Source organism: Bombus huntii, unplaced genomic scaffold (assembly GCF_024542735.1).
Source record: "Bombus huntii isolate Logan2020A unplaced genomic scaffold, iyBomHunt1.1 ctg00000066.1, whole genome shotgun sequence".
Taxonomy (NCBI): domain Eukaryota; kingdom Metazoa; phylum Arthropoda; class Insecta; order Hymenoptera; family Apidae; genus Bombus; species Bombus huntii.
The window spans coordinates 467,501-482,048 of record NW_026099325.1 but is presented as its reverse complement, the minus strand read 5'-3'; the positions used below and the strand labels follow the sequence as shown (position 1 = coordinate 482,048).

The 14,548-nt window shown below is 46.7% G+C and overlaps 1 protein-coding gene across 1 annotated transcript; it reads left to right on the top strand.

Moving 5' to 3' along the window:
• Nucleotides 1–645: 645 nt before the first annotated feature.
• On the top strand, nucleotides 646–5,083 carry LOC126876137 (uncharacterized). The gene is made up of 3 exons (XM_050639027.1): nucleotides 646–925; nucleotides 1,634–4,663; nucleotides 4,773–5,083. Exons 1-3 carry the CDS (start codon nucleotides 646–648, stop codon nucleotides 5,081–5,083), a joined length of 3,621 nt encoding a protein of 1,206 aa, XP_050494984.1.
• The last annotated feature ends 9,465 nt before the right edge of the window (nucleotides 5,084–14,548 follow it).

Sequence of the window (14,548 nt, the reverse complement as noted above, 5' to 3'; positions counted from 1 at the left end):
GTGGAAACAATATCGATTGTTACAAGAGGAATTAGAAGATTTAGGCGAGATAGACGACGCGCGCGTTTCCGAAGTAACCGACACATATTACAATCTGGTAATACGAATACACACTCTCATGGATGATACACCAGCATCGTCGTCGAAATCACAAGGCTGCGAGTCTAATGTCGCCGAGCCGACATCAATTAAACTGCCTGAAATTCACCTGCCTACTTTCGACGGTACCATCGAAAATTGGCATTCATTTTACGACTCCTTCTTATCCACTATCGATCGAAGCGAGCGACTTACACCCGTGCAGAAGTCCCACTACCTACGATCCTCTTTGACCGGAAAGGCCGCGCGAAGCATACAATCGTTAAATGTCACCGAGTTAAATTAATCGAACGCTATTGACGTTCTGATGGAAAAATTCGACTGCCACCGTCAAGTCTGCATGCGCCACTGGGACTTGATTTTTGACTATCCGAAAATAACCAAAGAGACACCCGAAGCGATAGATGATTTTCTTGAAACGGTCAAGGTAAACCTCCAAGCGTTAGAAAAACTCGGTGAACCAGTTACCTCAAATGTCGCTCTTATAAAATTATTCACGTCGAAGCCATCATTCGCAAATGGCAGCGCACATTGCCGGACAAGAAAATGCCGTCATATACGCATCTGGTAGACTTTCTAAAAACACGGACGAACGGCGACAGGACAAGTTCAGCATCAACCGTGATAAAAAGAGAGTCCGATCAACACAAACGTCAGCGACCGAACGCACCGCGAAGTTACGCATTCACAACTACACATAATACGTTGGTGTGTCCGAATTGTCAAGGACAACACGAATTATGGAATTGTGATGTCTTCAAAGCAAAGTCGCCTAAAAAACGCCTTGAAATCGCCAAGAGGGCGTCTCTATGTACCAATTGTTTAGGTAAGGGACACGCTATTACTCATTGCTCCGCCGGTTCATGTCGCATCTGCAGGCAGCGACTCCATACATACCTACATCAAGACCATGGTCATAGCAAATCACGACCACGTGTAAGCCGATCATCGAGCGGTCGATCATCGAGCGATCGATCATCCAACGGTCGATCTTCGCCTAGTTCACCGACCCCGCGATCGTCACATCGTTCGAGACGCGCATCCACGTCTCCCCGATCGTCTCCCCGATCGTTTCCGCGAACATCTCCGAAACGTGAATCTCGGTTATCGCGAACGACGGCATCGGGATCAAATATATCGTCCAGTCCTAGACGACAAGGAAAACAATGACGTCATCAAACGACCTTGTTAGGGACCGAACCACAGAAAACGGACTCATTGACCTCGCTTCCTTCTGAACCACTGCAGCACGATTTGTTAGTCACAGCGCAGGTCAACATATTGAACAATAAAGTTCAACCATTCCGTTGTAGAGCTCTGCTAGACACCGGCTCTAGCATGAACTTTATCACCGAAAAACTCGCTGATTCGCTAAAACTTAACCAACGGAAACGTTAGGTCCCAATCGGAACACTCAACACGTTATCGACAACCTCGAAACGTTACATCACGGCCACGATCATCTCCATCGACGGCACATACGAACGCACCTTGACGTTCCTAATCATACCGACAATATCGCCTTGGGTCCCAGATCAGCCCGTAGATCGCTCAATAATACATATACCGAGGAATCTCCAACTAGCCGATCCAAGATTCCATAGGCCTGCGCCGATCGAAATATTGTTGAGCGCCGGACCAACGCTAGCATCACTCTGTGTCGGCCAACTTGACATCAGTCAAGCAAACGGGCCCGACTTGCGTCTGCAAAAAACGCGATTCGGATGGGTCATCGGGGGGAGCCCAACCTCGCAATCATCAGCACTCGCATTTCACGCCTTCACGACGGCTTTACAGGCGGACCCCGCCCGTGTTTGGGAAATCGACGAAGGACCGCCCACTGCACACATTTCGGAAGCGGAACGACAGTGCGAAGAACACTTTCGAAATCACGATCAACGCACCAACGAAGGGCGATACATGGTCGCTCTCCCATTCAACGAAACAATTCCTTCGCTTGGATCCTCTAAGACAATGGCGATGAAGCGACTCATTTCCCTCTGTCGTCGATTCCAACGAGACAAACGATTCGAAGCCGACTATCGCGCCGTGATACAAGAATATGTGGAATTAGGACACATGACGAAGATTACCACGGACAACTGCACGGACGACGGATATTTTCTGCCACATCACGGTGTGATCAAAGAGTCCAGCCAAACTACAAAACTCCGAGTTGTGTTTGACGGATCTGCACCAACCACCACCGGAGTTTCATTAAACGACGTACTTTATACGGGACCGAAACTACAAGATGACTTATTCTTCATCCTTCTAAGATTTCGTTCTCATCAATACGTCATTACATTCGATGTCGAAAAGATGTATCGACAATTTCTTGTGCGTCCAGAGGATCGAAAATTTCAACAAATTTTGTGGCGTAATTCTGATGGAGAAGTTGACACCTATCAACTTAATACAGTGACATTCGGGCTGTCAGCGGCCCCTTATCTAGCCATTCGGTGCCTCAAACAACTGGCGGACGACGAGGGACATCGGTACCCACGAGCGGCGACGGTCTTACAGCGAGACTTCTACGTCGACGATTTTCTCACAGGAGTTGATAGAAAGGTCGAGGCACGATCATTGAGAACGGAGCTCACGGAACTGGCCGGCTTAAACATTCGAAAATGGGCATCGAACGACCGGGAACTGCTACGAGGACTTTTCGAGCAGGACATAAACGACAAGCTGCTACTAGGCGAATCGCAAACCTTCAAAACTCTGGGTGTGGTTTGGAATTCCTTTGACGATTCGATCCTATATTCCGTAAAAATTAATTCTACCGCCTCTCGAATCACGAAGAGAACAATCAGCTCCGAAATCGCCAAGATCTACGACCCCCCTGGATTATTGGCACCAGTGATCGTTCGTGCTAAGATGCTGCTCCAACGACTCTGGACTTTAAAAATTGATTGGGACGAATCTCTACCGGCTGACGTGCACACGGAATGGAGCAAATATTATGCACAGCTGCCATTATTGAATAACGTGAAGTTTCCACGTAAAACGATAATCAAGGCTGCAGCGGAAATTAAATTACACGGGTTCTGTGACGCTAGCGAAAGGGCTTATGGGGCATGCGTTTACCTTCGCATCATCACTCCGGATGGTTATGTCTGGACACGACTCCTCACTGCAAAATCAAAGGTGGCTCCACTGAAATCACAAACCATTCCAAGGCTGGAACTGAGTGGAGCACTTCTTCTCGCATCATTGGCCACCACAGTCCTTCAAGCTTTACCAAGCAACATTTCTCGGACTGTTTACTGGACGGATTCTACAATCGTACTTCATTGGATCAATACATCACCCCATACGCTGAAAACCTTTGTCGCTAATCGTGTGACAGAAATTCAGCAGAAGACTCACACCTCAGATTGGCGTCACATTCCCACTGCCGATAACCCTGCAGATCTCATATCTCGAGGCCAATCACCCGAAGATTTCCTGCGACCAACCATTTGGCAACATGGTCCGGAATGGCTCCAACAACCAGAAAGATACTGGCCGACGTGGAACCCAGTACCATTAACTGAAATACCAGAGGAGAAGAAAGCAACATGTCTGGCCGTGACTCCTGCTGACCACAGTCTACTGGAGAGATTTTCTTCTTGGCCCAAGCTGATTAGAATTACCGCTCGTTGCCTCCGATGGAGACAAAAACAGGATCGAGGGAGACCTCTAACCACACATGATTTAACCAATGCGCATAACAAATTGGTCAAACTGTTACAACTCTGTTATTTTTCAGATGAAATCCGCACTCTCCGAACAGATCGAAATTCTGCAGTGAAGGGGAAGCTGCAACGACTCAATCCATTTCTGGACAAAGACGGGATGTTGCGAGTCGGAGGCCGACTCAGTCACTCACCAATGCCGTTCAGTCAGAAACACCCAATCATTGTACCCAAATCCTCAGTCACAGCATTCATAATCGAGCATGAACACCTCATCAATCTCCACTCCGGAACTCAAGCTACATTATACGCCTTAAGAAGATCTTATTGGCCTATCGACGGCCGTAGTCACGTTTGGAGCACGCTGAAGATGTTCGTCCGTTGCTGCCGAGCTAATCCACCTCCAGTGGATTACGTATTGGGCGACCTCCCAGCCTCACGGATAAGGGAATCTCGACCGTTTACCAACGTCGGAATAGATTATTGCGGACCGCTTTACATCAAAGAACGAAAGGATCGCAACCGACGCAAAATTAAGGTATATGTAGCAATCTTTATATGTCTTGAAGTCAAAGCAGTCCACATCGAGCTGGTCAGCGACCTCACTAGCGAGGCCTTCATTGCTGCTCTGCGAAGATTCATCGCTCGCCGAGAATTCTGTGTGACAATTTACTCCGACAACGGTACCATCTTCGTTGGCGCCAACAATGAATTACGAGAGCTCCGAAATCTCCTGCAATCCGACGATCATAAGGTAAAGGTTCAGTCCTTTTTAGTCGACCGACGGATCGAACGGCTCTTCATTCCTCCCAACTCACCTCACTTCGGAGGGCTATGGGTAGCTGCAGTGAAGTCCTTCAAACGACATTTCAGGCGTGTCGCAGGTAACGAGCTCTTGACATTCGAAAATTTAAATACACTTATCATTGAAATCGAGTCTATCCTCAACTCCCGTCCGCTGACTCCAGTATCATCTGATCCATTACAACACAGGGTGGGGATACATGGGAGGCAGACGTAGAGAGGACGGAGCTGCGTGCGTAATCGAAATCTCCGGGAAACTGGAGAGCCTGGGCAAGGGAGGTAACCAGAGTGGAGGACTAGTGCCTGTGAGCGCAAAACGGGTGTGGATACGGGAAGTCCGGCTTGGACAAGGAGGAGTTAAAGGAGGACGGAATGGTTGCCGTCACCTGGACATCAACGCCCGGGGCGTTCGTCCACGGAGCCCTGCTGGAACGCGGCAACGGATACGCCGCGGTCGAGTGGGCAGGGATGATGGTGGTGGGGGTGTACGTGTCACCTAACAGCGGACGGGCAGCGTTCGAAGAATTCCTAGACGGAGTTGGCGACTGCGTCAGGCGACGACTCCCACGACAAGTGCTCGTCCTGGGAGACTTCAACGTGCACTCCACGGAATGGGGGCACGCCAGGGCCAACGCGCGCGGCCGCACGCTATCAAACTGGGCCGCGGGACTTGGACTTCTGTTAGTGAACAGGGGCTCGACCAGTACCTGCGTGACGTGCAGAGGGAGCTCCATTGTTGACATAACATGGGCCTCCCCCGAGGCATTCAGGCGGATCTCAGGCTGGAGAGTGGCCGAAGGGGTCGAGACGCTGTCGGACCACCTCCACATATTGATGGAGGTGGACGCACCTGGACCTGGAATGCCGACGACAAACGACGGGCGCGGCCCGCCAAGGGGAGACACGCGCGCTTACCGTCTAGATGGAAAATAAAGGAGAGGAATGAAGATCTACTCCGGGCGGCGGCTATAGCAACAGCTTGGAGCTGGGAGGCCTCGACAACGACGACCGAAGCAGACGCGGAAGAGGAGGCCGAGAACCTGCGCCAAGCCATGACAGCAATCTGCGACGCATCCATGCCACGGGCCACACCGGGCACGGTGCGAAGCAGAGCAGTTTACTGGTGGAACCCCGACATCGCGGAACTGAGGACGAGATGTGTCCGGGCCCGAAGACAGTACCTAAGGGCCCGCCGCTGGCGACGACGCGACGAAGAATAAGTCTCCTTGCGCTACCGGACGTACCGCGCGCTACGGCGCTCGCTACAAAGGGAAATTAAAAAAGCGAAGGACTGTGCCTGGTCCGAACTGGTCGAAACAGTCGAGTCGGACCCATGGGGGAGGGCATACAGTGACACAGAAACTACGCGCGAAGGGCACCCTGACAACGGCGGAAATGGAACCTGCGCTGCTGACGCGGATCACCGGAACGCTCTTTCTCCCACAAGAGAACAGAGCGGCGGAACGGCCACGGTAAACGACACGACCGCTGGAATGGAGGGACGACTGGGAAGTCACGGAGGCGGAGATATGGGAGGCAACCAGAAGAATGACCGCCCGCAACGTGGCACCGGGCCCGGACGGAATCCCTGGCCGGATCTGGGGGGAAGTGATGGGGGTCGTGGCCCCCAGACTCCGGCACCTCTTCACAAGATGCCTGAGGGAGGGAGTCTACCCCCGGGCGTGGCGGACGGCGAGGCTGGTCCTGCTCCATAAAGAGGGCCGACCGACGACCTCGCCGTCAGCGTACCGGCCGATATGCCTACTGGACGAGGTCGGCAAACTACTCGAGGGGGTAGTCGCCGCCCGCTTGGAACGACACATAGCGGGCCAAGTGCCAGGTTTGCACGAAAGCCAGTACGGCTTCCGGAAGGGGCGCTCGACGATTGACGCGGTCAGACGCGCACGAGCGATTGCGGAGGACATGGTCTCCCGGAAAGGCGTGGCGCTGGCGGTTTCCCTGGACATCGTCAACGCGTTCAACACCGTGCCATGGGATAGGATAGTGACGGCCCTGGAGCACTTCGAGGTTCCCAGCTACCTCGTCCGATTGATCCGAGCCTACCTCGACGACAGGTGGGTGTGTTAGACCAGTAAGGAAGGAGAGGAAAAGCGATCCGTTGAGCGTGGCGTCCCGCAGGGCTCGGTGCTGGGCCCCATACTATGGAACGTTGCGTACGACGAGGTACTACGATGCCCGCTACCCCTAGGCGCGGCCATTGTATGCTATGCGGACGACACCCTAATCCTGGTCGAGGGTCGTGGCTGGCACGAGACGCTGCGCATTGGCGGAATCGCAACGGCCTGTGCGACCCGTGCCGTGAACGAACTGGGCCTGAGAGTCTCCCCTGCGAAGTCGGAGGCCACCTGGTTCTTTGACAGGAAGAGGCGAGGGACACCACCGCCCGGCCTATGCATAAACATGGCAGGTAAAACCGTCCGGGTGGGATCACAGATGAAGTATCTGGGACTCACCATCGACAGCCAGTGGACGTTCGAGCCGCACTTCGACTCACTGATCCCGAAGGTGTCAGCGGCTGCCAATGCCCTGTGCGGCCTACTACCGAACATCGGCGGGGCCGGAGACGCGGTGCGCCGACTTTACGAGGGCGTCGTTCGGTCACGAGTGATGTACGGGGCCCCAGTATGGGCGGACGACCTGATGGCAAGCCGTCGCAGCATTCTGCTCCTGAGAAGGCTACACAGAATGACCGCCATCAGAATCATTAGGGGATACCGGACGGTGTCGCACGCGTCGGCGTCCACCCTAGCCGCGTCCCCCCCGGGGGAGCTGCGGGCGCTGGCGCTCAAAAAGAGATACACCCGCCGGAGAGAATGGCACCCGGGAGAAGACCCCACCGAGCAGGCGGCTCCAAACGACACAGGAACCGCCGAGGAGGACACATGGAACCTGTGGCGATCCCAACTGATCAACGGGAGAAGCGAACACCGAGGCGCGGATGCGGTCCTACCAAACTGGGGGGCATGGAGGAGCCGCCACGGCCTCCCACTCACATTCAGGATGACACAAGTACTCTCCGGACACGGCGTGTTCGGCGAGTTCCTGAAGAGAATAAGGCGAGAGACGACAGACATCTGCCACGACTGCGGAGAGGACAGGGACACAGCGCAGCACACCCTGGAGCTCTGTCCGGCGTGGGAGCTGCCCCGCTACACCCTGGCGACACGCCATAGGAGAAACGTTGATCCCCTCAGCGATTGTGGAAGCGATGTTGAGAGGGTCACAGGAATACGAGGCCGTCCGCCTCTTCTGCGAGCGAGTTATGCTCGCGAAGGAGCGAGCGGAAAGGGAGAGGAAGAAAAACTCTCACCCCTGCAGGATAAGACGATGGAGACGGAAGGCAGTCAGACGACCCAGAGCCACCCCGCCACCACCCCAACGGACTACGACCAGAAGAAGTGACATCACTAGGGGCAACAACCTCACCCTAACGCCTACTCAATAGCCGGCTCGAACAAGAGAACGCGAGAAGGGAATGCAACTGAAGTTAATTCATAAGAGATTCCTGGAGCACCTCTGTCACGCGCATAAGATGGTCATCGTGGAGTTTTAGGCGGTAGGAGTCCGACACTACTCTGCTGTTACGCGATTAGTGCAGCAGCGGAGTGTCCATGAGGATTTCTCCACGTACAAAAAAAAAAAAGTATCATCTGATCCAAACGATCATCTTGTCCTCACTCCCGGTCACTTTCTCATCGGATATTCTTTAACAAGTTTTCGAGAACGAGATTTCAGGGACACTCCATCCAATCGTCTCTCCAGCTGGCAACATATTCAAAAGGTCAAACAACATTTCTGGCGCCGCTGGCAACGAGTGTACCTGAATGAGCTAGACATCCGAAACAAATGGAGCAAGGGCCGTCACTTCATACGAGAGGGCACCATCGTCATTCTCCGAGAAGACAACGTTCCCCCAATGCAATGGCCATTGGGCAAAATCATCAAGGTCCATCCAGGCGCAGACGGCATCATACGGACGGCTACCGTTCGAACAGCAACGAGCACCCTGGATCGGAGCATCAAGCGGATGGTACCACTACCGAGCATAACGACTCCAGATGACTCCGAAACAATCAACAGCACCGAAGTCTGACCAGAGATCCTCACAACATCATACTATATTACTTGATCGGTACCCTCTCAACGGGGGGAGTATGTTACGCCACGAGGCTCACCAGAGGCTATATTTTCTAACCGTCGCTCGCGGTTCTACAACGTCGCAGGCAGACCATCTTATCTGCCCGCCGGATCATATACAATGTATCGACGAGAGCATAGTTGTCGCCAAGCAGCGAGCTCTAGAAACGTCGATTTTTGACCGTTACGATTATCAAACAAGAAGAGGCATACGTGATCATAGGCGCGAGCGGTGGCGTGACTCGTGCATAGTGGGGGTCGTCTTCCAAATGAGGCAAAGGAATAATCGAAGGGCGATCAGTTCCTTCTGACGAGTCAAACGTGACACTTCGACAAATCTGACGAGCAAACGAATTAATCTAGAGAGATCGCAAAGTCGAGTCTAATTTCTGTAATATATTCATCATATTATTGTAAAATATATTATTCTACGTTAACCTGTCAATACAGTGTTACATTCATTAAACCACCTCTGTTATCTTAACCAAAACAGGGGAACGACTATTTCGCGGCGTCGATTAACATAATCGTAGCGAGAATTTACGCCTCTCTCTGACGCGTTATCCTAGCGAACGCGTCTCACCGCGAACGGTCGCAACAAAGGATGATTATTGTAAACATTGAATATAATTGGGGAAAATTGAGAAACTGGTGCAAATTGTTGTATTATAAGCTGCAGGCTTGGTGCTGTGTCTATCTCTTATCACTTTAATACAATGTATGAGACATTTGTATGGCGTTTTTTGATAATGGAAAACGTGTTCGTGCTGTATGTTTTGCATTCAATAACAGGAAATGGTTCTGCAATTTCAGTGATTCAAAGTACTTGCAGTATAATGATAAGCATAATACAATATAAATTTGCATTTCATCCGGCTGCTGAGGGAAATACGTGTTTGACAATGGAACAGATCATTGCTAAGAAAGGAAAAAACGAACAGATTGTGTATCTATAATCTATTCCAAATTAAGATCATCGTTTCACGTTTAATATTTTAGATCTGCCGAAGGTAATTCACATTTCATTGTGATGACCGTATACATTGAAGCTATATCTGACCTTGCTATTTTTTGTTATTTGCGAAAGTATGTAGGATGTATAATAGACAAATATAGGGAGGATACAAATAGTCTTAACTCTTCTGCAGAAGGAGAAAGAAAAATAAAGGGTGATAAGAAAATGGGCATACCATACAAATAATTTCAATATAAAGTCATTTTAAGCATGCTAATGAAAGCATGGTAAGCATGGTAGTGTTCAATTGTTAGAAATATGTAATACCCAAATATGAAATTTGTATTATTTAAGTGTTTCAAAATGTTGGGTATTCCTGGGTGGACACTTATAACTTTTGCTTTGGAAGTTGAAGAAAATTACATTTATGACGTGAATTTTGTAATAAGCCACCTGCTCTATGGGAAAGTCATATTGCGAAAGGCATCTAAACAAGTATGTATTGTTTAAATATTATTGCTTTTATTATACTCGCAAAAAAAGAAATAATGTGGTGTTAATACAATGAGTCATAAAATGTTCAAATGCGTTGCGTCAAAATATTTATGACAATTTTTATATTTATAAAAGCTTTGTCTTGTTTTAATTACATAAGTACATGATAGTTGTAACAAATTTTTGTTCCATCAGTTTTCCGGCAGGTAAAAATCAAAATATACTCATTGAAGTCAAATGTTTTTCAGATTGAAAATTGCAAATTTAATATAATTGTTTTACGGATTAAACAGTTTTCTCTTAGGTGGAATAATTACTTAAAACATATTACTTGTGCTTTTGATACGCTGAGAACCGAAGAAGATCTCGTTGATGTAAATTTAAGCTGCGAAGGAAAAAGGAATAAGAGCAGACAAACTGCTATTATCTGCATGTAGTACATATTTTAGAGATTTATTTAAGGTAAAGTGAAATTAAGAATTTAATAATTTGTTACTGTTAACATATATTTTGTAAATGATACTTATTCTATTTTACGAAAATCCATGTCAGCATCCTGTTATAATATATAATAATAATGTAAAATTCGATGATTAGGCTGCATTGGTTGATTTTATGTATCAGGGAGAAGTAAATGTAGTTCGAGAACAATTGGCTAGTTATTTAACAACCGCTGAACTGCTTGCTGTTCAGGGCCTTGCCGATGGTATAGGAAAAGATAATGATAGTTTAGTAGAGGTATGTTTTTCAAAATTGTTAAATATGATTAGATATTTTCTGCTTAAATTAAAGTAATACAATTGTATCACGTTAAACTGTGTTTCGGGATGACATTTTTATATGACGCAATTTTATTTGATACTAGTGCTTCAAAAAAATAATTAAAAGTCAACAGATCTTGTTTATATATTTGATTTGAATGTAATTTAATATATTATTTTTACAAGATTTATGTTCGATATACATATACATTTATTTAGTTACTATTCTCTGCTTATTTCATACGAATTTCATAGTCTACAGCCTACTTTATCTATTATGTGTGTAACTTAAAATCATTGGAATAATTATTCTTGCATCAACATTAATGTACGTGCCAAATAATACGTGCAGTACACCTTCTTACGCTATTGATTATTTTCTGTAAATGAAGAATTTTAATATAATGTACAAAATATATAAAATTTAGCATTAAAATTGTCGCACATATATTTAAAAATTAATTGGATTAAAGAATTTTTCAATATTTCTGAGAATGTAAGGCCAACGTAAGATTTTACACGGAACTAGTTTCCATTTTCGCGCGTAAGACTACGTCATAAAGACAGAGGAGGGGGTATAGACAGCGGACTTCAGACGCGCAGCGTAGACTTCCCTTAGTCATCTTACGACTGTGCTGTGAGGAGGGTGTTTTGCTCGGTGGTTTCAAATCCTTTGTGTGCAGTTGTGTGAATCTCTTCTGTATTGTTCTACAACAAACAGGAGCCGGATACAGGTTGGTATACTTTTTACTTACTCAATAATTAGGTGAAATAATTGAGAAAGCATGGCGAGGACAAAGAAGGGACTTTCGAAAACTAACGCCGACAAGCCAGAAACTGAACGGTTACTAACTTGGATTGACGAAGTTCGCCGCAAAAGATCAAAGTGTCGCCGAAAGCGCAGACGCGATTTACGGATTGAAGCAATGCTGACGTGCGCTCTTTCCAAAGCTAAAAATGATTTACGCATCCGGCGATCATCAGCAGCTTCAAAATGGCAGAAATTTAAAAAACAATGCCCGAAGAAGAAGGTAAATTATACAAATTATGTATAAATAATGTATAAACAAATAATGTATAAATTATTATACATTATTATCACAATGGTGAGGACACGGAAAATCCGGGATCGTCTCAACAGAATCCCCGGGAGGAGCCATCGTGTCCTGAATTGGGCAGTTTAGACGATGTCGTGTCTAAGTTGGCAGAAATAAAAGTAACGTTGCAACGCAGAAGTAGCGGGAAAAATGCAAGCGATCAGGTTTGGAAGACCTAACTGTGACAAGAGGATTTCTCGCAACGTTTTATCTACCAAATACGTAGAGATTTCAACAACTATATGGAATCTCGAGCGATTACGGAGCACCGCGTATTACGTCGGTGCTGCAAGAATAGAAATTGCATTACTATCTTGATGTATATATGGATATTTTCTGTTTGCAGTCTCACCGTTCGAGATCGCATTGGGACAACCGGAGGGAGTTGGTGTTCGCAACGATGCTGAAGCGTACTGCACGCTCGGGGACCCCATGTTCTCCAGTCTCTGCGCCTTTCGTTGGCTTAGTTTATATATTATATTGTATGCATTGGTTTGGTAATATACGTAATAATGAGCGTTCGAAGTATGTTCGAAGAGTGTTTGATCCGATATTTTTTAATTTCAGAAATATATACTTTGCATGTCTTATATTTTAAAGAAAATTTGTATAGTACATTTTAGCTTGTAGATTTAGTAGTATCGTTTCTAATATTCGCTCCATTATTCTGTACGTCAAGATTTTGTATATTTGCTTAACGTTGATTAACAGTTTTGTAGACTTTAAGAAATGAAATGAAATTAATAAAATTTGGAAAATGTTTACAATTTTTCTGCAATCTTCTAGTTCATATTAATGGCAAAAGTGCTTTTCTGCCCCGCATACTACACATAACAAAATTCTGTCGCAGGCAAGAGACCCGTACATGTACCCAGGCTGTTGGCCGTCATCGGCAACATTATTTGGTCTGTCTGTGTATGAGATAAGGAGCGACGAGAGAGGATTGGTACGGCATAAGGAAGGGGGGAAATGTGTTTCTTTTTAGAAAATCGTGCATGAAGTTTTCTGGCTGACGAATGGGTTGCACCATGATCAAGTTGTACATAAACGTCTCATCTCTCCGCACTTCCGTATCTTGAACATCCAAGCATCAACTAATTCGAAAATCGTCTGACGCGCGATACTCATAGGCTTATTGTGACGAACTACAGCTAATTGTAGCAAATCTTATTTGGTGGGCTCTAATACCTTTCGTACGTTATCTGGGCAAATGTGTTTTCTCATGTCCGGGAAAGTTTTTTCATAGCTTGTACCACCAGGTTGTATGGGAGTTGTCGAAGCACACAAGACAAGCCTCCGGTGAATATCAATAAGGAGAGACAGCGCTAGGGGTAATGGCCCCCCCTAACGCCAATTCAATAGTCAGGAAATATTAGGACTGGCTAGAACTAGAGAACGCGTGAAGGGGGTGCAACTGAAGTTAATTCATAAGAGAATCCTGGAGCACCTCTGTCATACGCGTCGGGTGGTCATCGTGGAGTTTTAGTCGGTAAGAGTCCGACACTACTCTGCTGTTACGCAATTACTGCAACAGCGGAGTGTCCATGAGGATTTCTCCACGTAAAAAAAAAAAAAAAAAAAAAGGTTGTATGTTAGTTACTCTGGCTTATCAATATGCCCTGTTCAATGTTGGCCAAGCTGAATAATGTCACAGGCCTCTATCTTCCTTAATAAGAGCTGTAGGGGATCGAATAATGAGACTACCAATATGTGTACTCGTTAGTGTATTTAAAACAGATCTTGTCGCGAAACGATATCTATACAGACGTTTAGTCACAGTTTATACTGAATCGTTTGCGATCACGTTCGTTTAGTCATAATCGTCAGAAGAAGGTCAAAAGATACAAATTCGTCTTGTTTTACGGTTACACGTAGCGGCACCATTGTTTTCCCCGGAGTTTATAATTCGTTACAATTCCTCTCGATATTCCGAAGCAAAACAACAACATGGTTTGAAGCAAATTCTAACTCTTATGCCGCTACAGAGCTTTTTGAGGTATGGAGTAAATTGAATGCATCTTTGTTGAGTCTAGATGGTCCAGAATGGCGAACTACCGCAAGTAGAGCAACTAATCGAAATAATAGACACGCACATATACGTAATATGTTTAACATGGATAGGAAATTGGTTTGAAATTTAACAATCATTGCAATAATTACGTAGGTTCGGAAGTCGTATTACTAGATACTTATTGTAATATCGTAAAGTAATTCGAATTAGAAATCAGTTGAAAATAGAGAAACCGTGTACGTCGTGTTTCTGTACTTCGTTTACATGCAAGAGTGCCTACGTGAATAAAGGCACGTAGTTGGTAGTTCTTACATAGGTATGAGGGAAACAATAGACAACGTTAGAAGAAGGACGGTTTCGCTACGCAAGGCGAGTCGAAAAGTGTGCGTGTTGCGAGAATCAGAGCTAATTGAGTCGTCGAAGAGTAGAGTCGTTAGAGGTATCGAGTCGTCGAAGAGCAGAGTCGTGAGAATTGATAGAGTTGTTAG

Coding starts and splice junctions, on each gene's coding strand:
- LOC126876137 (XM_050639027.1), top strand. CDS start 646: ATGCCGTCATATACGCATCTGGTAGACTTTCTAAAAACACGGACGAAC. Junction 926..1,633: donor TCTATGTACCAATTGTTTAG/GTAAGGGACACG, acceptor CTTGGGTCCCAG/ATCAGCCCGTAGATCGCTCA. Junction 4,664..4,772: donor ACATTTCAGGCGTGTCGCAG/GTAACGAGCTCT, acceptor ATTACAACACAG/GGTGGGGATACATGGGAGGC.